The 25992-nt window shown below is 37.2% G+C and overlaps 3 protein-coding genes, 1 long non-coding RNA gene and 1 pseudogene across 12 annotated transcripts; 2 read left to right on the forward strand and 3 right to left on the reverse strand.

The window, feature by feature from the left end:
* The first annotated feature begins 1391 nt into the window (after positions 1–1391).
* LOC111332015 (acid-sensing ion channel 1A) lies at positions 1392–16166 on the forward strand. Of its 8 annotated transcripts, none has more exons than XR_015990716.1 (9): positions 1398–1775; positions 3851–4836; positions 5118–5265; positions 5697–5759; positions 6465–6612; positions 8116–8207; positions 8598–10783; positions 10990–12909; positions 13872–16166. XR_015990716.1 is itself a non-coding variant. In XM_088730547.1 (7 exons), the coding sequence occupies exons 2-7, from the start codon at positions 3901–3903 to the stop codon at positions 8714–8716; spliced, it is 1506 nt and encodes a 501-aa protein (XP_088586673.1). In that variant the 5' UTR covers positions 1398–1775; positions 3851–3900; the 3' UTR covers positions 8717–16166. The 8 variants fall into 8 exon arrangements, 1 of the variants encoding a protein (XP_088586673.1); XR_015990718.1 differs by having other exon boundaries at positions 10990–12862; XR_015990719.1 differs by having other exon boundaries at positions 10990–12437.
* Positions 2410–12891, reverse strand: LOC148724343 (uncharacterized). The gene is made up of 3 exons (XR_015990722.1): positions 12775–12891; positions 12354–12416; positions 2410–2578 (listed from the first exon to the last, which is right to left on the reverse strand). It is a non-coding gene; the product is annotated as an uncharacterized LOC148724343 (long non-coding RNA).
* On the reverse strand, positions 13247–14112 carry LOC111332013 (acid-sensing ion channel 1A-like; annotated as a pseudogene).
* LOC111332037 (protein ShK-like4) lies at positions 15955–18778 on the reverse strand. Its single transcript, XM_088730550.1, has 3 exons — positions 18620–18778; positions 16679–16825; positions 15955–16294 (listed from the first exon to the last, which is right to left on the reverse strand). The coding sequence occupies exons 2-3, from the start codon at positions 16812–16814 to the stop codon at positions 16161–16163; spliced, it is 270 nt and encodes an 89-aa protein (XP_088586676.1). The 5' UTR covers positions 16815–16825; positions 18620–18778; the 3' UTR covers positions 15955–16160.
* Positions 18779–19698: 920 nt separating this feature from the next.
* LOC111332002 (uncharacterized) lies at positions 19699–25992 on the forward strand. 2 transcript variants are annotated; one of them, XM_088730549.1, is made up of 4 exons: positions 19699–19992; positions 24788–24938; positions 25285–25428; positions 25733–25992. In XM_088730549.1, the coding sequence occupies exons 2-4, from the start codon at positions 24899–24901 to the stop codon at positions 25867–25869; spliced, it is 321 nt and encodes a 106-aa protein (XP_088586675.1). In that variant the 5' UTR covers positions 19699–19992; positions 24788–24898; the 3' UTR covers positions 25870–25992. The 2 variants fall into 2 exon arrangements, with proteins under 2 accessions (XP_088586675.1, XP_022792989.1); XM_022937254.2 differs by lacking the exon at positions 19699–19992 and having other exon boundaries at positions 24450–24938.

Raw genomic sequence — 25992 nt, forward strand, 5'->3', positions numbered from 1 at the left:
GGGTGCCGACGTCATAGGTCTGTCTTTATTCATTTCTATATTTCGAAACCTCCCTTGGGGGAGGCTTTAGTTTTCGTTTATTTATCTTTTTGTTGTCTTACTTTTTTCAGTTTTTTCGTACGTCAGTAGCAAAAGGAAAGACAATACGGACTAACATTTTGAATTAACTCTTGTTTCTATGGTGAGGTATACAACTGTGAGCAGTATTTTCCAGTACACAGATTTTTAAGCGAGAGACATTTTGTTGCAGAAATCATCTTCAGATTTGGTGCTTATAGATCAAATGGTTATTATCCTCGACATAAATTCAAGGAAACCAGGATGAGCCATACACGAGGATGGCATGGTTTAAGTTGTGTTTTTATTGATTATTATGACCCTTTTAGAGGCTTTGTTAGAATCCATTGACTGTTGAATAAAAATAAAACCCCTTAAGAAAAAAACAATCAAAGAACAGCCATCAATGGGAGCAGCCATGATTACAATTTACGCACTGGTACCGCATAAGTAGTGTTCATTTCTGTGAGGATCGCTACAACATTTGCGCCTTTAGAAGTCCACATTCACATACATATATCAATTAAGGCATGGTACCGCTTTCATATATTCAATCTTAATCATGTTTTTGCCGTCCGATGGTCAGATCGATTGTTTTTCATTTAGAAAAGTAATTAATCCTTCTATCTATGATTAGTGCCTTAAAATCAGTAAAGCAGTAAAGCGGGCCCAATTATTTTTCCTGTAATATTGCATGGCACTTTCTATTATCCTTCACCGTTCAGTATGCTGATAAGATAAACTGTAAAGTCAACAACTTGCTTTCACTGGTAAATATAAGTCGACTTTTAGCCAATCAGTGTCCTTTAATTTTTGTAATTGTGTTCTGATCGACCTCATCACACAAAAAATTAAGCTTGTGAAATTTTTAGATCCAAAACGTTTTAAAAATTTGTGAAAATAATGGTTTAAAATAATAATAGTAAGTAAATTCAGGTTCAAAATATATTTGAAGTAAATTTCAATTCTAGTATGCTTGATATGATGGCAATCGTTAAGACAATTGCTTCCTAATAATTATTTAAACATACGTCAGCCTCTTTATCGTGTAAACATTTTCACCGCTGGAGTGATTTTTTCCTCTGTTATTACTTCCATGGGCCTCGAGATGAATCGTTTACTGAAGGTCACCGACGGAACTGTCTCTCTGATAATTTGAAATGGTAAATTGGCCAACGTTACGATTATAAAAGCCGACGTTTCGAGCGTTAGCCCTTCGTCGGAGCGAAGGGCTAACGAAAGGCTAACGCGAAGGGGTTAACGAGGGGCTAACGCCATTCGCTCCGACGAAGGGCTAACCATCGAAACGTCAGCTTTTATAATCGTAACGGTGGCCCATTTACCATTTCAACTTTGTTGATATAATCAAATTATTTCGTTACCCCCACCGACGCAGCCCCAAACAGTTTCTTTAGAAACTATCAGCCTTTATTCATTTGTCTCTCTGATATGTCAGTAAGAGCCTCAATCCTCTAATCCCACTTTAAGGGCTTTTTTCAGAGTTAAGGGGAATTCAGATTATGATACTATATGGCAGTTTTCGCCGTAGTTTGAATCTCCCCTAGATTCCTTTTATCATAAATTTGAATGTTCTATTGCCAAATAAGGAAAAAAAATCTTCGTAAAAAACTCGTTTCTGAAAGCAAAGAAAAAGAAAGAAACAAAAGAAAATCAAACAAGCTCCAGGGCAAGCGATACGACTTCATCGTTCCCAAGGGGTAAGTCATAGAGATTTAGAAATAGATTGATAATCTAGTTACTGAACCGCTATATTTTAAAAGTAGAAGAAATCCATTGTTATTTTACGCCTTTTAATGTAAAATCAAGCAAGAAATTCACTTACAGAAAAATAGTTTTGATTACTGAGGGGGCCTTAATTTCAACTTTGCATGTCTGAAAAGTGTGAAAACAAGGTACCTGTCTGTTGTTATGTTTTTGGCATCAACCTAATTTAAGATACAGATAGGAAATTTATTGAATTGATGAATATTTATTACTGAATATTCCAAACACTCGAGCCGTCGTTACTGAAGATTTTTTAGCCAAACTCATAACATAAATGGATATTCATTGCAGGAAAAAAAGATCTTTACAAAATCGACGGAAAAAATATTTCAACTGATAATGCAGATATTAGGTTATTATCTATGCATTCTATTCTGGTTATTGGTAGTAAACCTTTTGTGTGTAGCTTAAATAAATAAAATTATTTTTCGTTACCAACGTTATATGAGTCTTTCGGGAAAATTGCATCCTTAATCTGTGAAGAGATCACCAAAAAAAATCCCTGTTAGCTTTTAGGGTAAAGAAATTTGTTTTCTCACGACGTGTTACGTCTATCGCAGCCATAGATTTAAAGGTTAGTTTTTTTATTCACATGCAATCGATTAAGTTTGACAAGAGAGGAAAAGAAGACCATTTTTTTATTTTCATCATATTTTTTGACCTATAATTGTCGCCTGAAGGCCCTTTTACACTTGGCCATAGCTCATTTGGTTCATTGATGCTTCTGCGTAGTTCCCTTGATAAGTTCAAAGTAGTTATGGTGAGAAATTTTACTGAAACGTCCATCTAGTCAAGTAACTATGAGCCCAGTTTCACTGCGGCAGCGAGAGATTCCCTGTCAAATTATCAATCGCACGCTTTAAATGTATTGGAATAAAAATAAAGACGCTAGCACATGTTTTCTGGTGTAAGAAACTGTGTAATAAAAGTTTAAAACGGGCCACCTTACGTGACAATGAAAGATCCTTCCTCTGTTTTTAAAGCAAACAACATATTCTAAATATCCACCATCTAAGGAAAGATGATGACTTTGTTTCATTCTTAAAATCGCTGAGAAAGATTAGTGGCCCTTTTGCTTTAAATAGAATACGATCCGTTATCGACAAAGTAGCACTCATGATAATTCGGTCTTTTAAGCAAGGATAATTCGCCGCAAATTTTATCCCCGTTCATATTAATCAAATCGTACATTCAAATAAAGTTGTTTGAATTCGCCTTAGGACTGTAATTTATTTTTAAGCGGCTCACGAGAAACACGCAGAACCGCAAAAAAAAAAAAAAAAAAAAAATACGAGAAAGCATCTGAAGATTAAAGGATAACAAGTAATACAATTACACTCAAAGTGGTAAGAAGTCACATATTATTCGGAATAAGTCAATTCCATTTCAAAAATGAAAATTATTTTAAAGAAGTGTTTGCTCAGCTGCCTATTCATATGATGACTTTGTTCTCTGTGCCCTCAGTATGATCATACTATTGAGTGCATCTCTGAGACTGCAATATATGCGACAATTGCTTTATTTTTGGGGATTTGTGACAAGTCCATATTCATTACTTTCTATCTAAACCTCCTAACCACTGATACCAGGTAAAATGATATAAAATTTGAAGTTCTCGTTCACAGGTTTTACGACAAACCCCCTGCCTGCCAGTAACATATAGTATATAAACAAAAAACATATCGGCGGTGCAAAGAAATGAACCGGTCCCTCCCCGCAACGTTCGAGCAGATTCCAATTTTTCAGATTGTACAGTCATTATTATTGTGATCGTCATAACAATCCATATAATATAGGTAGATAATTTAGTTCGGAGATTTAATTGGTTAACAGTATTACTATTTCAGTGTAATAATGGTATAACACTCAAAATGGGTGGTTCAGCAGGGTTACCATACCTTACATTTTTCATTTCCCTTTTTCTGGATGGATGGATGGTTCAACAGGGTTACTATACCTTACATTTTTCATTTCCTGTTTTTTAATTTTCATTTTTATCTTCTTTAAGAAGACGAAATAAAAGCACCTATACCTGACATAAATGTGAAACCTCCTCCTATGGCAGAGGATACCACAGAGTTTTCAACGACTAAGATGCAAGAAAAGAAGCTTTCCCAGAAATCAGCTCAAGTTGGTGATAATAATGCCCAGTCATCGACTGATATTTGGAGGGAATTTGTGAACGGTACAACACTTCATGGCATTCGATATGTCTTCATGAGGCGTCAGATCTTCATTCGCCTTATCTGGATGATAATGTTGTTGAGCTCTGGTGGTTATTATATTTCCACCGTTTACGGCGCTTTCGCCAAATACTACGATCGACCAGTTACCACTTTAGTAAGCAGAAACCGCCTCAAAGAGATGGATTTTCCAGCTGTAACGATCTGCCCACTCAACCTTTTCACCAAAAGCAAGATATTTATGAAAGATGATGATCCACTGTTTGCGTCCAGCGGCTTAAACATCAGTACATGTGCTGTGACTGCAGAAGTTCGGGGCAATCGGCCTTGCGGATTGTCTATACTTTGTTGTTGCTTTCCGGCAGATTTGGAAACTGATTTGCCATTTTGCGAAAGTCAATACAAACAAGTTCTCTTAAAGGTAATGCTGCAGCAATCTAATCGTCTAGACGTTGAAAATTTTTTTCGGCTCTACAGCCAAAATACAACCTCCATGATTGGACCATTGTGCACATTCGGCTGGGACGACGCTGCTTGCTCTCCGGCAGATTTTGTCCCCGTAGTAACCCCTTGGGGTATGTGCTTCACCTTTAACTCGGGTACTGACAATGAAGTGAAAATATCGAAAACTGCCGGAGTTTCCTCTGGGCTGTCAGTCATTCTCGACGCACAAACTCTTGAGTATACCCAAGGAAAATTTTCAGAAGGATTCAAGGTGTTGATACATGGGCAAGGTGAATACATTGATGAATGGGAAGGAATCAATGTGGGACCAGGACAGCACGTAGTTATTTCTCTTTCCCAGAAACGGGTAAGTTTGCTCGATCACTTAAAATCCGAACAGTCGTGTTGTGTTGCGGTAGAAAGATAACTAAGTTAGTATAAGTCAATCCACTACAATCTCAACGTATAGGGTATTTCGTCTCCAGACGAAGAAGTAACGAAGCAGATGTCATCCAAAATGAACATGAACAACTATCGTGCAGAAATCAGCAATAGAACAGTAATAAAAAAATACAGAGTCAACATTTGGATAAAGAAAAACAATTATGCATAGTTTCAGTTTAAGATCGAAATGAATAATGATTTCAGTATCAGAACCTTGAGAAGCCATACGCAACCAACTGCACCAAGAAAGAGTTGAATACCTATTTTACGTACACGACAGAAGGATGTCTTTATGAATGTCTGGCTGACAACGTTATCAACTATTGTGGCTGTCGACCCGCTGGTTATAAAGGTACGCAAATGGTTTATTTCACTCGCTTCATCGAACTTTGATTCGGAAAAATGACAATTCAGCTTTATTCAACTAACCCTGTGCCCTCGTTTCTGATGTAAACAAACGAGTGTTATCATTTTTCTCCTCTGACGTAATAGAGTTGCCTTGAAAATCCTACTAAAAAATTGCGTGAAGAACACGTTTTATTTTCCAACTATAGGTACATTCGTTACAAACTGTATGGCTAAGCAAAGCAAGGGGGTCTAACGTGAGAATAAAAATTCTTCTTTTCACATGCGAACATGCCCTCCACCCTTAAAGTGGTGGGTCGAATATTAAGTGCGGAATGATAGAGACCGAGCAACATCTGCTAAAAGCCTTTGAGCTCATGAGAATTTGAATACTTTGAAAAAGAAAATTACTAGCTTGTGCATTTCTTTCTCTCTAAGTTACCTCTGGGACACCCGGGTGTATATCATCCGAAGAGCTTCTTTGTGTTGAGCAGATAGCAGGTGAGACAACTTTAAAATTGAGGTATCCGACTCTCTGTGCTGCAACTAGCGTCAAGGAAAAGGCCTTCTCGCAAGCAGTTCTAGAAAAAATGTGTTACCATTTTCGTTTATGATGCAATACGGTCAAATAAACAACAAAGAATCGGTTAACCTGCAATACAGTTGTAATCTGGATATTTTTGGAGTAATAAACAAAGAAAAAGCTACTCTGCCCTGAACTGACAGAACCATATCGTATCATTCCACTGTAAAGTAGAAAGAAGGGGACATTAAAATTAAAGAAGTGCTAATGAAAAAAGAGACCTTGTGGAGGCTTCCTAATTACTCTTTTGTTATATTCTTTCGTTTAACATTTCTTAAAATAGTACTTTTGGTTATATAATACAATATCAATACGATGCGATTTAAACAACCGAGAACCGATAGTTAAAATGAAAATGACTCTGCACAAGTCAAGGAGCCTCAGAGCTAGCTCACTGAATTGCACTTGAAACATTTCGTCTCCTGTTTGAATACCTCTCAGTTACTTTCACGCATAATTACAGTACGCAATATGCACATGAAAAATCCTCCCGTCAAGGTAGATAGGCTCGTTCATTTTCCAGGAAAAAAACCACATGTGCTGACTAAGAATTCCAAAATGAGCAAACATAGTTAATGACCTAGAATCGTTTATCACTTTAATTGTTGTGCATTTCTATAAAGAAATGGTGGATGAAGAGTACTGCGACTGTCAAGTTCCCTGTTCTCAAACTAAACACCATCCTGAGGTGTCCTACTCGAAATTTCCTGATGCAGGTACAGCCGACTCGTTCATAAAGTCTGGTTACTATGCCGATACACAGTACCAGAGGTAAAGGATCTGACTTAAAAACAGTTGATCATCTGCCCTGCCCGTAGGTTTTTCAGTTTTAACTGGATTGTCTGAAACTTCTTCTAAATCATACTCTAGCATGGAAAGAAAATCTGAGCTACAAGATTTACAATAGAATTCTCTAGTCAATCAATCAATTTTCCTATAATAAAAATTACCCTCTCCTTCACTGTAAAATGGCAGAAGTCTTATCCGTCCGTCCAAATAGCATAAGAGTCTAGTCAACATGTTGGATGAGACAACTAGAGGTGTTCTACTTCCTCCTCGAGTAGATCCAGTTCATTTTAAGGTAACCAATCCCCATTTGGTCAGCAGTTTGCATTAACCCATTCATCATCTTGGGAAAGGAGAGTCTCTTTGGGAGTACAGTATCAATTAAAATAAAACTATAGAAGAAAAATGTACAATGTGAAAGTGTAGTGCGATCGTCCGGGTGAGTGTAGTCCTGAGAAGGACTGTTGTCGGTGGTGGTGACTAACGTTTCGACAACCTGTGCGGAAGTCATCATCAGAGTCAAGTGAATAGTTGTTGTCAGTAGAATGTTCGTATTTCAATAAAGGCTGATAGTTTCTAAAGAAACTGTTTGGGGCTGCGTCGGTGGGGGTAACGAAATAATTTGAATATATCAACAAAGTTGAAATGGTAAATTGGTCACCGTAACGATTACAAAAGCTGACGTCGGAGCGTTAGCGCTTCGTCGGAGCCCTTCTAGCGTTAGCCCTTCGCTCCGACGAAGGGCTAACGCTAGAAACGTCAGCTTTTGTAATCGTTACGGTGACCAGTTTACCATTTCAACTTTGTTGATATATCCAAATTGTTCGTATTTCAGTTCGTGTAAAATGATTGGTCAGTTTTGCCGTGATGTTATTGGCTGTTAGACTCAAGTGACGTAAGTCGGTCGTGATTGGTCTGTTTCGATCCGTCGGTAAAGATGGGTCGTTCTGTTCGGTTCGTTTGTAATGTGTATGTCGTGAATGAGTCATTTGTATGGAGCTTGTAGTAGTTGACACCTGTTTAGGGAGTCTGTTCTACGTTAGTAAACCAGCTTTCCAGAGTCAATCGTTGAAAGTAGTCAGTGCTGTAGGTTAGGCATTGCGCAGAGTCCCAGTCAATATTGTGGTTCGTAAGTTGATGATGTTCAGCAATGGGATTGTTGACATCACCTTTCCTCGTCACCCGCATAGGTTGTCGGAACGTCAGTCACTACCACCGAAAACAGTTCTTCTCAGGACTACACTAACCCGGACTATCACCCTACACTTTCACATGTTACCCCCGAGTTCAAGCCATTTACTGCAAAAATGTACAATATTCCGTATTTCAAAGTTTCAATGTAAAAAAATTCAGGTCTAAATGTTGTGCCAGCAATCTTTTGTCTTAAGAATTGCAGACTAAAAGTAATGATTCAAGAAGAAAACTTCTATAATCTGCGCGGAATTGGTAGCATAATGTATTGTTTGAATGTTTTTCATCTTTCGTCAGAGATAATCTTGTACTTTTACAAGTTGGTTTCAAGTCTTTGAGTTATGAGATGCAGGAACAGCAGCCAGCTTACGACAGCAATTCATTGTTTGGTACTATACGTATTAGTTGTTTGTTGGCAATTATATTAGTAATTACGGAGACATTGCAGCTCGTATTCCCTTTGGTTCGGCCCCGGTAACTGTTTGCTTTGAGTAAAGGACCATTTAAGTATTTTAAGGCCGCCAGAAAACGAAAAAGCACCAAATCTATCGAAACATTTGCTGAACTAATAGAAGGGGAATAATAATTTTTTCTTTTTGACTTAAAAGTTCACTAGCTTGCAGGGATGTGACCAGAATTTTTCAAGATTCCCCTTAAAAGTGTTCCCTTACATGCGAGCAAATGTTACCCGAGACTGAATGTGGAAACTGTATTTCCGTTAACAATCTGCTCTAAAGACAAAGGAATATTCGCATTCTCATTGGCTTTTTGCTCTTTAGGTGAGATTGGTGGTAACATGGGACTCTTCTTGGGATGCAGTTTGTTGACCATCTGCGAGTTTCTTGATTTCCTAATTAGTTTCCTAAGTGCACGAAATCGTCATGTTACCCATTCATAACAAGTGCTTTTGATCGAAAAAAAGCTTTTTAGGATCTGCGGATCTATTCTTACAGCTATTCTTTGATTATAAAATAGGTTAACATAAGGCAAAATCATTTAATTGTGAATTTTTAACCTCATTATTTTGGTACCCTGTCGAAGTTATAACCGTTGTTATGATCATTTGACTTTCGAAACTTTACCATTGTCTCAGCTTTACAACATACTTTGCTTTTATGGAGCTAATTGTGCTTATTCCAGTTGAATTCATTACAGTACTAATAGTTTTTTTGAAGTGAGCTAGTAAAAGTGAAAATGGATACTGTGTAATCCTAAGATCTCAAAGAAGATCTAGATTTATAAATAACACTATTAAGTAGCCTGAACTCTGCATATTTTCTTTCAAATCATCACATCTTTGTTTTCTTGGTGGAAAATAGTTAAAAAATCTATGCTAATTAGAAATGATGTAAACAAAAGGTTGCACTGAATCTTTTGATCTCCACTAATTTGATGATCCACCTCGACAAAAGTTACTTTATTCCTGGTTGCCATATTTTGCTCATCCATCGTGTAATTTGGTCAGACTTAGAGATAACCCCATCCAAAGGAAATAATAAAATAATTAACAAGGCCATAAACTAGTTGTTACAAGGAGGGATAAGGAACTGAGTTGAAGCAATGTCTTCTGAAATGGATGATAGAACCTGGAATCCTTCACATCATGCTTTCATCTCAGCGACCTTAATATTATAATAATTTGGATATATCAACAAAGTTGAAATGGTAAATTGGCCACCGTAATGATTACAAAAGCTGACGTTTCGAGCGTTAGCCCTTCGTCAGAGCGAAGGACCTTAATATTAGGCGAGTATCTCATTAAAATACTGCATGTGCTTGTACAACGAAACCTTGCCTTTATTTGTAGTAGGCAGAACTAATCAGAGTTGTCACTCATAATCTAAACTATTGTAAGATCAGAAAATCAAATTTTAGCTTTAAAAGCCGATAAAAAACACTAACAAGGGTGAACTATATTGTAATTATTGATGTGTGGGACTAGGCTTCGTTTTCTAGCCTACATTACGAAGTTCTCAGTAAAAGACGTTGAGCTAACAATTGGATTCGATTCACTTTCTTATGATGTCATTTTTGCGACTTGTCAGTTGGCAGGATAGGTTAGGATAGCCTAAAGTACGATATCTAAAGAATCACGGTGGGAAAAAGGTTAAACGAAGGGATTGAAAACAACCATAAACAGAAAAGGGGAACGGGTTAGAAAAGGGAAGTGTTGAAGTATCCCTTAGTTTATGAAAGGGCATTACGGGATTATTAGTTCCCTTGGTTATCAAGTTTTAAATTCTAGGCCAAACTTCGTCCCACCTACTTCGGATGCAGCAATGAGACAATCAGGTATGCCAGAATTTTTTTTATTTTTTGCCCCGTGTTTTGATTCATAGATAGAAGAGCATATTTTCTCCTGCGGAATTGATAGGAATCACGGAACGTCTGGAACGTCAGCGAACGTCTGGAACTTACCCTTGTGATTTAAGAATAAGTAAACACTTGTACAACAAAAGTATTTTGAAATCAGGTCCCAAAATAGACCCATTGTTTGTAATATCCTTCTTAAGACCAGTCCCACCGGGCGAGATTTGTTTGGAAGTACGCATTTTAAAAGAAAGCAGTTTATTAAAAGATGCCATCATATAGTAAGATGTAAAAAGGATTCATATTGTTTCACACTTTAGGGTAAGTGCCCAGAAAACATGCGTAGATCTTCAAAAACTTCAATTTACCACTATTGAAGGGCATGCAGAAGGGATCTTGAGGGTGCAGTTTTTATGTCTTATTTTTTTTGCAGTAATTGGTTCAACTGGCAATGGATTGGTGATGACCGTTGCTACAATTCTTCGACGAAGAGGACATAAGTCTAATGTTCAGTTGCCTCTTTTTGCACTTGGCAATCTCTGATCTGATGGTTTGCTTGTTTTGCATTTGTCTCACTCTTTTCAGCAATTTCCACTACCCAAAGAAATATAGCTCCATCGATAACGGAGCCTGCAGGTTCTCACGATCTGTACAGGTACTTGGGGTCAGTCAACTTACATGACTCTATAACGAGGAAGGATAAAAACTTATTGTAATTCTTTCGTTATGCTTGCCAATCGCGGTGTAACATGAGGCTGACGTAATTGTTGTTAAATGCAATTCACAGCTTTGTAGTAAGCTTAATAATCATAGGAATAATTACTTGCTTCGTTGATGATTAATTTTTTATTTTTTCTACAGTACCTGGCTCCAACCATTTCTTCCTCTCTCCTAACAAATATAAGCATTGACCGCAACATGTCCCTGGCAAGACCAATGGCCTCCATTGCCTTCTGACCAAAACTTCTAACACCGTCTTGGATGATTCTGCTCGCGTGGATCTATCCTATTGTCAAACTTACACCTACATTTTACTTCGCTGAAGTAAAACATACCACAACTGAAGAAAACAGGACAGTGTATTACTGTACCACAAGGCAGAAGAGTTGGTCGGTCCAACCTGCGTGTCAAAGACTGCTTAGGACGGCACCTGAAGGCCTGCAACATCAGAATCTCAACATGGGAGAAGGATGCTCAAGATCGAACGGGCCTCGCGCCGCCATGTAAGTCGGTCACTCAAGATGATCGACGACCGCTTGGAAGAAGAAACCACACAAGAGACTACACAAGAGACCACAACAAAGCCAGCGTCGTGCGATAAGAGTCTCCTCACTTTCTTCAACAGCTTCCCACTCTCTCACCCATCCCAACTGTGGCGGGATTTGCCAACACCGCATAGGACTGTGCTTGCGCCAACGAAGTTGCCGCCCTACTCAACAATGAGTGACAGCCGATGATGATGCGTCAGTCTTTATTTTAGGCCGTTTTGGTTTTATCTACTGAGTTGATAGTGTAAAATTGAGCGCTGTAAAGAGTTTCAGCTTTGAAGTTTCAGCCTTAAGTTTCAGCTTTGAAACTCTTTAGGGTGGCCAAGTTACGTTGTTATACTCCCCTACCGACACAGTACCATATTTTTATTTGAAGCTTACCCCCCACCCCTTTATACTACGCTGGTTAACTTGAGCCCTAACAAAAATTGCATTTCATTCACATCTCTGGAATGTAAAGTACAATTAATTTTTTTGCCACCTGTCTTTTGAGAGAGAAGAACTTTCACTAGATTCGATGTTCTAGAGTTTCTTTGCCCATTTTTTTGTGCTTTATTCTAACCAAGTCTCTCGCCAGTGATATGTTGTTTAAAACATTTTGTTTGAATTCATGTGAAACCAGAGTAATCCAATAATGTCATGGTACTTTAGTAAATGTACCAATATAATTTCCCGTCCTGATCTTTTTTCAATATTTCATTATCACTTTTGATCTGGGAGTACACTGAAAACTCATTAACCAATGAATGAATGAGACTTCAAAGTATTTGTGATATGGCAACCTCAAGTGTGGATCGCACTCATACGAAGAATTAACGAAGAATTAGAGAATGGTTTGAACTTTAGCTGTAATGTTATCAACTACACATGTATTTGCAGCATTCGGAACCCCTAACCTAACCCAAATGTGGAAAATGCCCATCCTTGCTAACGGCTGGACTACTTTCTGTTACTTACTGATTTCGTTATTTACGCAGAGTCTTTCTTCAGGCGAATTGCATAGGGGAGCCAAAGGAACACCTTGTATCATAAAGTAAGAAGGTGAGTGGGATTAAAAAACAATAACAACAACAATAACCAATCAACCAAACAAAAACAAAAACCAAACACCTAAAAGAAACAAAAAATACCGAAAGGTAGGAAACTAAGGATCAAACGAGGGAATCTTTACTTTCTGTTTTGGATATTTAATAGAATCCTTACGGAATTTTCATTTTAACCATCCAAGGAGGAAACTCTCAGGTCGAGCGATGAAACTGGATGAAATAATAGTCTCATGCTGTAATTTGAATTGAACTGCTTTGTCCATACAAACAGGATTAAATTGGTTTGTTATTTTATCTTCTAATAGTAGACACGCACTTGATCATCATCCTACCTTCATGGCCTAGAAGTCGACAGCCACACATCTTTGCAATCTTTTGGTCTTAACATTCTTCAATGCATCCCTCCATTGAATATATGGAGTATGTTCTCAGTGTTTTCCTGGTACACCTTGTAGCATATGGTGATTGTAAGTTCTTGAACTGAGAATAGGTCGGCTAGCTTTTTTATTATGTGTTTTTTTTAAAATATATTTTCATAGCACAGGCACTAAAACCCTAAAATTGGGACTGACACTAATTAAATTACTAAAATATGTTGCAATACATGCATGACTTACTATGGACCTTACTATTTTAAAATTAATTTCAATGCTTACAGAGTACACTAAATTATTCTCTCAAAGTAGAAAATTCCATAAATTTAACTTTAAATCAAATATATGAATGGCTAGTTCAACTAAGTTAGCAAGAGACACATCACCTTCATTTGAAATAGTCTGGTTACTTATAAAACATTCGCTCTGTTCAAAGTCTTATTATTATGAAAGATATCGAACTTACTGTTTTCTGTGTAAGGCCGATAAGAACATGTTGTCCTGGGCCCCCATTAACTCCTTCAAATTCATCAAAGTACTCGCCTTGTCAATGAACCAAAAATTTCAATCCTCCTGAGTTCTTTCCATAGGTGTACTCGTGTGTCTGTGTATCGAGAATAATTGACAATCCCGATGCTACCCAAGAAACGTCCACTTTTTTTACCTGACCATCGGCCCCTGAGTTAAAGGTGTAGCATATTCCCCAGGTGGATACTATTGGGAAAATTCTTTATCGCAGCATTCTGCCTCTTGCCTACCGAACCTGCAAAAGGGTCTAATCAGAGTGCTTATATTTTGGCTGTAGTATTGGTAGAAACTTTCGATATACAGTCGATGATTTGACTTCCTCATCGCATTGCTCCAATCATGTTTGTATCGACTTGTACAACTGGGTAAGAGAGTCATTGAGTCATTCTTGGTTTGTAAGCAAAGAAGTGATGATCCACACGCACGATATCCCCGCACTTGTGACGTCACAGCGCATGACGTAATGTTTAAGCCGCCTAGTGCAAACAATGGATTTGTATCTTTCATGTTTATTTTGCTTTTGGCAGATACGTTAAGAGGGCAGATCGTAACCGCTGGAAAGAAAATCTCTTCAGGATGTTTTGTGCTTAATACAGTCTTTATTGGACGACTACGGTATTTTTCAACAGCTCTGTACACAGAAGAAATGTAATAACCACCAGAAGCTAGAATCAACAACAGCCATATCACGCGAATGAAAACGCGGCACTTTGTAAAGACATGTGGAATGCCATGCAGTGTTGTGTTATTCACAAACTGGCGCCACATTTCTTATCATATTTTCCTACAAAATTGAACTTCCCTTACCAAAGATTAAAGAGGATGGTCTTTTGTCACGGCATTGGCTGAAAATAACACAATTTTTTATGGTTAGTTCTTGTCCACCGACTCAAGAATTATCTTAATCAACAATAATGATAATAATGATAATAACGTTTATTCAAACCTCTTGCAGAGAATGGTGAATTACAGGTTTATAAATTATATTAACAAGAATTATGGGAGAAAAAAGGGGAAAAACTGTACAAAATGCATTAAACTACATACAAGTAAAAACAGCATGTACATAATAATGATAATAATTCTAAAATGATAATAATGTTTATTATAGAAAAACGAGTATAATTAAATAAGCAAATTCACAGAAAGCCCTCTTAAAGCTTTCTTTTTCCCCGTGCAAACTTATATGGTGAACACGTGTCCCTAGTTTTTCCGTGATCGGTTTGCTTTTCCATCATGATATCCGACCAATGGTGCCAACGTTTATGCATATTTCCAAACCTTTTTTGTATTGTTGTATATGTCGATATATATCATATGACTTCGCGCGATTTCCTATCAGTTTTTAACTACTTTTAACTATTATAATTATAGAAACTATTAAAACTTTACCCTTAGAAGGCTTCAACGTAAATTCAGTTCTGTTAGCTAATGACTCTGATACACATTTTCTTTCATAATCAACAGTCTCCCACGAATCATTTAATTAAGCTCCAAAACATCAGCTAAGCAATCGCAAGGCGGTCGATTTTTAGACCAATGATACTCATCTCCCACGGTGCCGTTTTAAAGGAATATATTTTGAATCCTGATGAGCCGCATTACTTTGCAGAAAAAGGGTAATTACCTGTCAAGCAGCTGTTTGGAAAATGGCAAGAGATGAAAGGAACCCTTGAATCTCTCGTTAACGATTCCCCCAAGCGCAAACTAGAATAAACTTTACAACTTTAACGACTTTTTGTTTGCTCTCACCTCCCTCTGCGTTTAACAAAGCTTGCCTATTCGTGAAGGTCAAAACAAAGGGTACTCTGGTCCAAAACATTGACAAATTAGAGAAAGTGACTATCAATCCTTCCTTATGATTGACTATGCATGAGTTCGTTTGGGAGCAACACCTCAGGATAATTTATTTAGGGTTTTAGTACGGCAGAAAGACGCAGCTAGAGTAATTATTATACTTTTGAATATTGGGTAAACACAGGATGTTTTGTCCTCTGCGTTCTCTGCAAAATTGAGGCGGGGGGACTTTAAACTAACGCATTGACTATTCATTTCTGCATTGATGTACAAAATAATGAACAACTCGTGCCTTGATCATCTTCTCTTATTATTATGTGTCAAACGTTTGTCCCGATCAATTCCCTTGATTTTCAAATGTTTTAGGACTTTATATTCCGACAAAGCACAAACTGATTGAGAAAATTATCCATAATCTGAGCACAAAGTCTCAAAATCTGAGCCTTAGATCAACAATTGGAATTGCTCAACATGAAAGAGATTTGAAAGCCCAACGGCAATGATCAAGAGAAAAAAGAAGAGCAGGAATTTTGAGCTACTTGTCGGCAAGCATATGTTGTCTTAAAGCTTGAAGCAAACGTTTGAAGACTGTAATGAAGGCGCGGTAGGAGGATAAAAACCGAAAAAAAAGGGGCAAGAAGCGAATTAAAAAAATATATATATCATTGGGGTCTATAGTGTTTATTTCATATATATGACTCAGAACATTCGCAATTTTATTGATGAAGTGCGACTATGACAGATACATGAAAAATAGTCAGTGTATGGTTTGATATTCTTGGTGAGAGAAGCAATGATTGACGGAGATCATCATCAGTTCCAGGGGACGTTTTATTGTTTGATTCAAATTTATTTTGACTTATGATATTTTATTGTTATATTTTGCCATATAATAGTGTCAGGCGGGTCCAGTAAGTTCACATACAGCAGAAGTTCTGTTGTAAATAAAAATCAGAGGCATGGCTTACATCAGTTGTGGATTTTCAGCAATTCTTCATGAGAATTGATCACGCAAAGCTCTAACAGAATCCACAAGAAAGGGCACACTCCCTTCCATACGTTTCACAAGATTGCTCTTCAAAGGCTGCGAACATGCAGAAGTATACATCAGGGTTTGTGTCTTGACAATCAGAACGTTTGAAAAGTTCCGTTCCTGAAGAATTAAAAAAGGAGAAACCATTGAAATAGGAAAAAAAATTCTGAAAATTAAAAAACAACAGAAAAAATTCAAAAGCAGTGTTCGCCCATAGTCACTTGATTTACCAGATAAAAAAAACTGAAACTATAAACTGTGCTATTCATTTTCTTCATTTGGACATAGAGAGTTTGTTTACGGACCGATTAAAATGTTTGATTATAAAATCAGGAAATTACAAAACTCTATAGAATCTAAATTATCGAGTTCCTCGCAACTCGTGATTATCATGATAGACTACTCGACAATTGTTGGTCATTTTATTCATCATCTTGGTCCTTTTGTAACAGATAAAAGTAAAGCAAATGGAATTGACGATAAATAGATGCATTAATGTCTTACGTTTGTCCAGTGCACTGAGAAATCTTGCTGCACCAGAATTCTCCTTCAGGTCCCGCCTTACGAGAGACATTCCCAAGCCACTGGAAACCAAATACAGCAAGAAAAAGACTGTAACGGTCCTTTTGAAATCTGTCATTTTAGGAAATTCTGTGAAATGAAGAGAGAGAATTAAATCAATGGTTCTTTGGAAAATTATTGCAAGACATAATGATTGCAGCCTATGTACTAACAAGAATATTCAGTTAGACTCTAGTCAATAGCTTTTTTCCTATTAAAAAATGTATTTTGTTAGGGGAATCGGAGGATTTCAAGTGCAGTGTGGAGTAAACAACCACAAGTAAATTTTTTCAAAAAGATCAGCAAAATCGTAGATCCCTTGAGGCGAGCGTAATTTTAGTCTTTATGAAAAATTGAGTGCTCATCTATTCCAAATTAAACAAAAGGAGATAAACTGGTTTTATATTCATAATAAGCATAAAAAACTTTGAGAAAAAACGCGAGAAAGCCTTTCATTATTAATTGTAAGCAGAACCCAGACGCTCGAATCACATACAAAAATGACATTTTGAATCCCTGCAAAAAGTACTTGCTCGTTTCGGCCATGATCTATTTTTTTTTTTTCCTGTTCCTCTTGATTATTTTTAAGATAGTACACCCGTAAGTTTGATAAAATTCCGACTAAAAGGTTTCATTCCCTCTTTTTTTTTTTGGAATGGATTACCCCTCTTCTGCTCTATTACCCTAAAAACTACATTATTCTTAGCCAATCAGGTTGAAAAAAAATATAGTTACGACTAGATAATTAATAGTTACTTCTCAGCTATTATTTCATTCTAGCTGTCTCTGTTGTCGTATTTTGCGAACAAATCATTTTATCGTCTCATTCATAACCTCATCTTATTACTTTGGAGAAGCAATCTAGCTTGGTAAAACCACTCAGCCAATCGCTGAAAGATCGCTTTTACATCCGATTAGTAATTTGATTGATCGAGCAGTTATTGGAGTAAGAGTGATCCTTTTCCTAAGATGTTTTATGAAAGGTACAAGCAGATATCAGTTTAGACCAAAAGAAAATTCTGATTGTAAGCTCACGCTATGTTGACATGTCGGAGACGCGTTATTGAAATCAAGAAAACCATTTTTAAAATGATTTTGTTGGCAAAAAATTTACATTTGGCAAAATTCAAAATTTTCATTGATTCTTGGCGTGTCTGAATAAATGTTTTACCTCGCGTTGACAGTTTCAAGTAGGTGTTGCCAATATTTGTCGGTGAAAACTTACGTGACAGGGAACAAATCCAATGCGATTAGTCGGATGTATACAGCTTCTTCCAAACAGGGTTAGGTTTCTTGATTTTTTAAGCCATAAAAGAATTACTAGGCTTTGCGATGTTAGCATTTTAAAAGTTTCATTAACGTGAAAACAAAATCAGAGTATGTGGGGCAAAGTTAGAGACACTGTTACAGCTTAAGAGTAAATATTCACGTTTAAGCATATCTATGAAGGATGGTTGAACTGACGGATCCATGGGTAAGCAATCAGAGTTTAATTGTAAATATCGTGTAAGAATAATACAAAAACTGCCACTTTTGTCAAAATTCCAAACCTTTTCTAAAGTAGAGGGAAAATAGTAGCAAGGAAAAACCAAATTTCATCGCAATTAAGTACTACGTAAAATAATATTTTGGTGAGAAATTCACTTGTATGGGAAGTTGGCATCTGTTTTTTCAAAATACATTATATTTGTGTTAACCGTAGGAGGGAGAAAAAAATCACCCAAATACAAAGCATGAAACTCCACCTTTCAACGAAAAAAGAAACTGACTCCAAGACAGCAAGCTATGAAATACAAACATCGTGCGAGTTACTCCACTTCATGAGTGGAACGGAACAATCAAGGGGACACGAATTTGTTACTTCTCATGGAACTGTTCACGTACCTAAGAGTTGTCTCTGCGTGCAAACTTGCCTTCCTCTGGCTCAAAGTCAACTGCTTATGCGAAATATTACAATTGCAACTCACCCTAAATATACATTTTTGAATTAATAGTTCAGTGTACTGATTGGAAGTGACCTCAACACGTTAAAATGAAACCGCAATAATTTTTCAGTTGAACTAACATTAAATTTCTTTTTTTCTCTCCCTTTTCATTAACGCGTGATTGTTGGAGATATCAAAAATCATTATGTTTCCTCGAATAGGAAGACGATATGATTTATTGCTTTTAATTATAAATGAATTAATAAGCTTATCTCTGAGGCTTTGAGAATGATTTATGATAGATTTGTTGAGACGTATTCGCATGGCACTTCAGCAATAGTCTGTTTTTGCAATTTGCGTTTATGAGGAGCTTATTGAATATATTCGGCGAACATCTCAAATTCTACGATACTTGATTTATTTCTCTTCATTTTCGTGTTCTATTGTCATGTTAGAAGAACGATTTATGGCCTTAATGGACTCTTTTGTTGAAGCTTCACCCTTTATAATGTCATGCTTTTTAAAGTTCAGAATCTGAATTTGAATTAAACACGTAATGAGTAATGCAAAACTAATTTACTTAAAGAGAACACCTTTGCAGCGGTCCATTCAACTACCAATTGGCGTTAAACGAAGTCTCAATAAAGCTATACTAATACTCCTCAAAAAATTGAAAATGGGATGAAGAATGGCGCTTTTGGGCAAATCGGCATATATCCTGTATGTTACCGCGTTAAACAGGGGGATCTTTAAAATTTTCATGTTCTAACCTTGAATCTAAAAGGAACACCTGTACATGAATGCCAATTCTACGTGCCCAAGCGCTACCAGTAAAACGCAGTCACTTGGACAAAATTTAAATTCTTTTTTCAAAATTTTGAACACTGCTGGACATCAATTCTCTTAAATCATTAACCTTCTTTTGTAACGGCAGGCAGTCGTTGCGATCAAACTAAGGGTAGACCTAAGTTAATGGAATTTTTTTCACATATAATGATAAAAGCAATTCCAGTGTCATAAGTTAGGGCCATGATACTATAGAAAAATTCACTGCCTGACGAGTGAATTCCACGTTAAATTTCACGCGAAAAACCGATATCGCACGAATCGCGAAGCGATGAGTGCGATATCGATTTTTCAAGTGAAATTTAACGTGGAATTCACGAGTCAGGTAGTGAATTTTTCTTGAATCGCATAACAGAATAAAAATAAGAAAACAAGAAATTAAAACGGCAATGTTATTGTTTGTTTTTATTCCGTACGCGCGCCCTTAAGAAAGCCATTTTAAAGTCAACTGTCAGAGCTGTCATTGTTAAGGGAATGGAAAGCAAGGTAAGTCGCTCACGTTTGAACCGTCGACAATTTTAATTGTACCTCGAGAATTTTTCTTGCATCACATAGCTAAAGCCACCAAATCACTTGGCGAAACCAGATGTTTTGTATTTTTGTTCGCCACGCCAGTGCGCAAACAATGGAAACCCTTTCAAAGTCAGGTGTCAATATCTAGCGAATAGAGGGAACAAGATATTTTTAGAATGAAAACCACTTTTATTTCAAACTCGTGGAGAAAGCGGTGCCTCACATTTTACAATCTTCAGTAAAAAAACTTAAAGTACACAATACGGAGTTATTTAAGACAGAGATTTGCCTGCTACCACTCCCCTTGGCAGAATGTGGCGCCGACAATCAACAACTGAATGGTCAAATCCTCCATCGAAATGAAAATTTCAAGCGTTCCGGTATCAAAGCAAGATCTACAAAAACCGGTAAGTGCTTTACAGTTGTAAAAAAAGTGTATTCAAAATATAATGATTAAGACTGGAATTTCTCGGTAAACTCTGGCGAAAAACAGTTCAGTTAAAAGTCACAACTTTAACTGTTTTTCTTTCATCGCAGGGAGTCGCTCGTTGGTGTCAATGCTGTACTGAAAGTTTATGGAAATATTTACTGGAGAATTATTAAAAGTTACTCCAGTAAACATTCCGCCAACTGCTCCTGCCATCAGGTAACTAGAACGACTGGCATTGCTGTCAAGTTCACTAGTAGCTGCTGTGTTGCTTGGCGTGGCTGAGCTATTGAGAACAATCTCCCGTAAAGCATGACTTGAATAGCCGTTGGTAGTTGTCGTGCTTGGCGTGGGTTGAAACCGGCCAACTTATTCGACATTCGCCGCTGTTTTTCCAGAGGATTATCGCTGTATCTGGATATGGATTCCGGATTGGAGTGGCCAGTGAGCTCTGATATCTCCACTGGATCGAAATCATCACTGAGCGCTTGGATGACAGTTTTGCGACCACTCGAATTCGTGAATTTGCCGTCTAGTGTTTTTTGAAACCACGTTGTATCTAAAAGAGGCCAGTTCGTCGTCTGTATAGGCTACAATGGTTCGGATTTCGGGAAAAGATGCTTGACCCTTTTCGGCATTGATACCTGTTTTGGTTTTCTTTCGTAACGCTTGTTTGGTTTTCCTCGGCGAGAACTGTCGTTTGGCTTTCTTCCCTCGTCTCTGGCAGTTTGATTTTTTGCTATGCGTTTTCTCGTACTTTTGAGCGTGAGTGGTTTCCTCCAATTTTCTAAAAATTCAATTTCAATTCAAAATTTGGGAGACATTCGTTTTCTATAAATTTCTTCATATTTGTTCATATTTTCGTAGCACTAGTTGTATTTACGTTCGTAACAATAATTTTTGCTAGCGACTCACGTCAGCTATATCGCTTTATGCGTTAGGGCGATTCCACGCTAAATACCCTCTCTTCCGGTTGACGTATTGACCAATCAGAGCGCGTGTTTACTTTAAGCTATGCGATTCTATGGTGAAGTTGTGTGTGGTTTGACATAGCAGCATTAACATTTTCTATGCATAGAAGTTATTCACGTTAACAAGCTTATTTAATCGAATGAAAGCCTGCTCCGGAGCCACTACTAATCCGACGAAAGATATCAGGAGCTGCAAAAGATGATGCGTCTTAAAGAGATTTTACTTTCCGTACGTGTTCGTGAAATTTGCAGTTGCAAAACATATTAACATCTGCACATATTTTTACCAGAGAAAGAAGAGATAATTAATTGTTTTTCGTTCTTCATAATTTAGTGACAATTTTTATTTTGCCAGCGGCTTGTCGAGATGTCTGTGGATATTTGAACTTAAGTCACCTAAAAATCGTTCAAAAATAAATAAATGTGCGACTGACCTCTATCAAAGGTTTCTATAACGTTGGGAAAAAATTGGAAGGATGCGTAACGGTGAAAGTCGAAACCCCAAATATCTACAGTCTGAAGGTAACTTTATTGGCGTGGCCTTGCACGTCAAAACCATTACAGCCGGTTGCCAAGTAGCGGTTGCACAAGTTAATTAAAAATTGAAATAAATGATAATATAATTCATTATCTGAGTAGAAAATGTCGCGTAGAATTAAACTTTAAACAGGTCGTCAAGAGATCGGAAAAAAAGGCGCTACACGTGACAAGCAGATAGCGACACCGTGGGAATGCGTTTTGTTGACGTCACAGTGGTCAGTGGTCATCAACTTTAGGCTGCCAAGCGCTTCCATGTGTTTGTAGACTGAGTTCGATGGTAACATCCGCCTTTTGCGTGGTTTTAAATTGGAAAATATCCATGATACTTCTCCTTGTTTGTTATATTTGATCCTTTGAATGGGCTTTTAATACTAAAACCGCGTCTTAACAAATAGCAGTACAGGGGAGTCATTTTGTTTTGAGTTGTGTGCTGTTTGCAGACTTTAGCTGGTCGTCATTACGAAGCGCGATCGTGGTTCTTCAGTCGCCCTCGCCTTCAGAATTGTCAAAAACAGTGATAGTTATCCAGACAAAGCAGGAGATCAGTTCTGTAAGATACTTTTCCAGCCAGTCTGAAGACTGGTTGGATTTTTAAGTGTTATTAGCATGAAGCGATACAGGTAATTATTGTCTTGTGAAAATATTCACACTCACTTCGCGCCGGCGTGCGGTGCCTTTTCATTTTGGAAATCATTTGCTTGGATGAGAATTTTACCTTTATAGACTGATTTTTCGCCATCCCACCTTTCTGATTTTCTTTGCCTTTAAGAACGGGTGTCCGTAATCAAAATATGAAAACATTTGTTCATTTCATAAACTTGCAGTTTTATCAACAAGTTATCTCTCTTGAACAGAATAACGCTTGTTTAGCTCATATAATGGTGATGTATACAAAGGGAGTGGAAATCGAAGAAATTGTGAATTGTTTGCTGCGCCAAGGCTCGACAAAGATTATATAGGCGATTGAGTGAGGGCGCTGAAAATATGTAATATTTGAGACCGTCCAACATGATCGGTTCATGTACAATTTATCTTGAATTACATGTCTTTAGTGTGTTGTAGGAGGATGCAGGAACGTGCGAAATTTGCAAGAGGGTATCGCGCTTCATACATTCCTTATACAACACACCTAGTCGGGCTATTTCGGACAATATCGACGACAACCTTCCCAAACAAGTGAAAATGTGTGAAATGCAGACTTTCGTGTTCTCGATTTGATGTCACATTACCCGCTAGAACCATTCCTCTTTAAACTCGGTCGTGAGCCAAGATGGGGGCCGATTTTCCATATTTTGACTGGGCACAGAAAATTGAAGATTTGAGCAAACAAAAAAATGTTTGCCTGGAAATACTCCCAAAAATACGCTTATTTCGTTAAGCGAAAAATATTTGGGTTTAGGTGCACTTTAAGCGTCACGGGTTTCTTTACCTTAGTAATCTAATCGATAATCTGTTGTAATGATTTGATTTTACGATAATTCGCAAGACATGTCAATGAAATAATCATCATTTGCGTCACGAAGTAGTCACTGGCGATGTGGATTGCTGCGTTTCAACAACGCACCGTTACGTATGAGGTCGACTGATCATGCGTCATCTTTTGAAACAGTATGCTCCGCCTTAATTGATTAGATTACCAACAGCTGTGTTTGCGCTTTCGATAATATGTTCCCTTTATCAATTACATGCTGGAACCACAGTTGTAGAAGATGAATTGTCTTATGATCGGTTCATTAGTGTGCTGTAGCGGATTCATTGTCTTACGATCAAGCCATTACTGTGCTCTTACGGATTCATTATGAATCAGTCCATTCGTACTCTTTACAAATATCGCGGTTGCACTTGCAGTTATCAATCGTGACATTCAAAGGAAAGATTTATGTTTCAACCTCGCTGGAGTGGTGATCCACTCAGTAATGTAAGGGTGAGGTTGAGTTTACCTCCAATAAAGTCTGGAGCCATATTTCCTTTTAAAAAACAAACAATACAAAACAAAAAGACAAACAAGTGAGCTAAAGTAAAACACAATATCATGCAGTAAAGGCTCTGAACATTTTAGAGTCAGGGTCGGTGAATGTAGTTATTAAATATTCAGACATGTGCAGTTATTAAGATTCAAAATTGTTTTCTTTCTTTGCAATATCATTTCATCGTAGCTGATCACATGATTTATTTGTTGGATTAAACTGGGCTGCGGTCATCTTCATTGCAAAATAGCTTTTAAAATAAATTACGGAACAAACAAATTACATATCAATCAAACCTTTTCAGGAAATTTCGATAAAGTAGCTACAGTCGTAACAAGAAACTTCTCATCAATTTACCATGAAAGCAATGCGCCCAACAGTTTCCTCTTTTAATACAAACGGTAATTATGCTACGATTCCCGCATAGAATCGCAAAACACTGCAGCCATGTCCACACGAGACATTAACATCTTTCGGCTAATTACCTGCATTGTTTTTGGAGACCTAATTGCTACCATATCGCTGGATGGAGGGGGAGTTGTTTTTAAAGATATTAAGAGGCAAGCCCTTATCTTTTCAGGACTTCGCAGTAGATTTAATCCTTGGAAGATTTGTTTACGGCCTGTCTAAAAATAAAGCAGTGTTCAAAACATGAGCAATTGCATTTCCATAACTCTATCACTTGTATTTTGCGGCATCATCAATAAACTTCAAGGGTTGTTTTATAATTGATACTGAGGATAGCAAAACAATCAAAAAAACCATATGGCTAGGCCATGTTTAATGGTTAAGGTGATATATCTACATAGTAGGATTAGGTTCCATTGAGAATTTCGTGTTTCTTTTTTTTTATTTATTGTGAGGAGTTATTTGGAGCTACAAAAGAAGTTCACCGACGCGTCTTCCGATGTAACTTACTTCTACCAACTATGCTAAGGTGGCCATGAAACTTACTGGAAATCAGAGATACAGCCATGCAAGGTCTGAAACCAAAAGAAAACATTTTAATGTCAGGTATGAAAAACTTTATTGAATATGACTATGTGAAAAGTGTTAAGCCTCCTTATCTTACTTGTTTTTTTGTTATGAATCATTGATTATTTGAAATCGTTTTAATGTCATTACCGAGCGTAAGCACACTATATTTGCATTCAGCAGTTCCCCGCCTTTGAGGAGGAATTCGGTATCAACTGTCAAACTTCAATTTTCTGGTCTTGTCATTTCATTGTAAGTTGAACGATAGTTATCACAAAGTTGTTAGTGAGAGCAAATTTAAGGCAATCAGCTGCTGTTGCAACAACAACTTTGTTAAATTTCAAAGAAGATTTTTAAAGTTTGCCTTATATTTTTTTCTTTACAGATTTATTTGCAATGAAGACATTCAACACGCTCCTGATTGTATTCGTGCTGTACTGTTTAATCTCTCGAACGAATCCTAAGGCAATACGGAAAGGTCATCAAAAAGAACTCTCTTCAAACACTTTTCTACGACAACTTTCCATGGGTAAGAAAAAACAATGAGGACTTTATTAGTATTTTTGAAATATCTAATAGTGGGATTGGTTTTCCTTTTGAACTAACGGTTCCTTACAGAATAAGATTTCGCCTATCATTACCATAAAATAACATCGTCTCTCTTTTTTTATTAAGCTACTTCCTTAGAGATTTGAAACACAGAGCGCCGCAATTGAAGTTTCTTTGACTTTTCGTTGTAAAGTCTCAAGTTTATACTCTTCTGGCATAGTTTGTCACGTTCTGTGACATACTTAAAAGTAGATGGACAATTCTTTCGTTTCTCTGCTCTACAGATAACACTGAACAAAAGCGATTGTTGGCATGTGAAGACGTGAGAGATCCATATCATTGTTTTTATCTAGCTGTGGTTGAAGATAATTGTGATCAGCCTGGTGGTAACCTGTGTAGTTATTCTTGTGGACTGTGCTGAAAACTGGGTCATAATTAGTTTTCCCAAATAAGAATGTTTTTAGCAGGAAACCGTTAACTGTTCTAAAGCTTTGTTGTAACTGGAAAAAGGGAAGTTAAATAAAATTGTAGACAAATCATTATA

This window comes from Stylophora pistillata, chromosome 8 (assembly GCF_964205215.1).
Source record: "Stylophora pistillata chromosome 8, jaStyPist1.2, whole genome shotgun sequence".
NCBI classification, from domain to species: Eukaryota; Metazoa; Cnidaria; class Anthozoa; order Scleractinia; family Pocilloporidae; genus Stylophora; species Stylophora pistillata.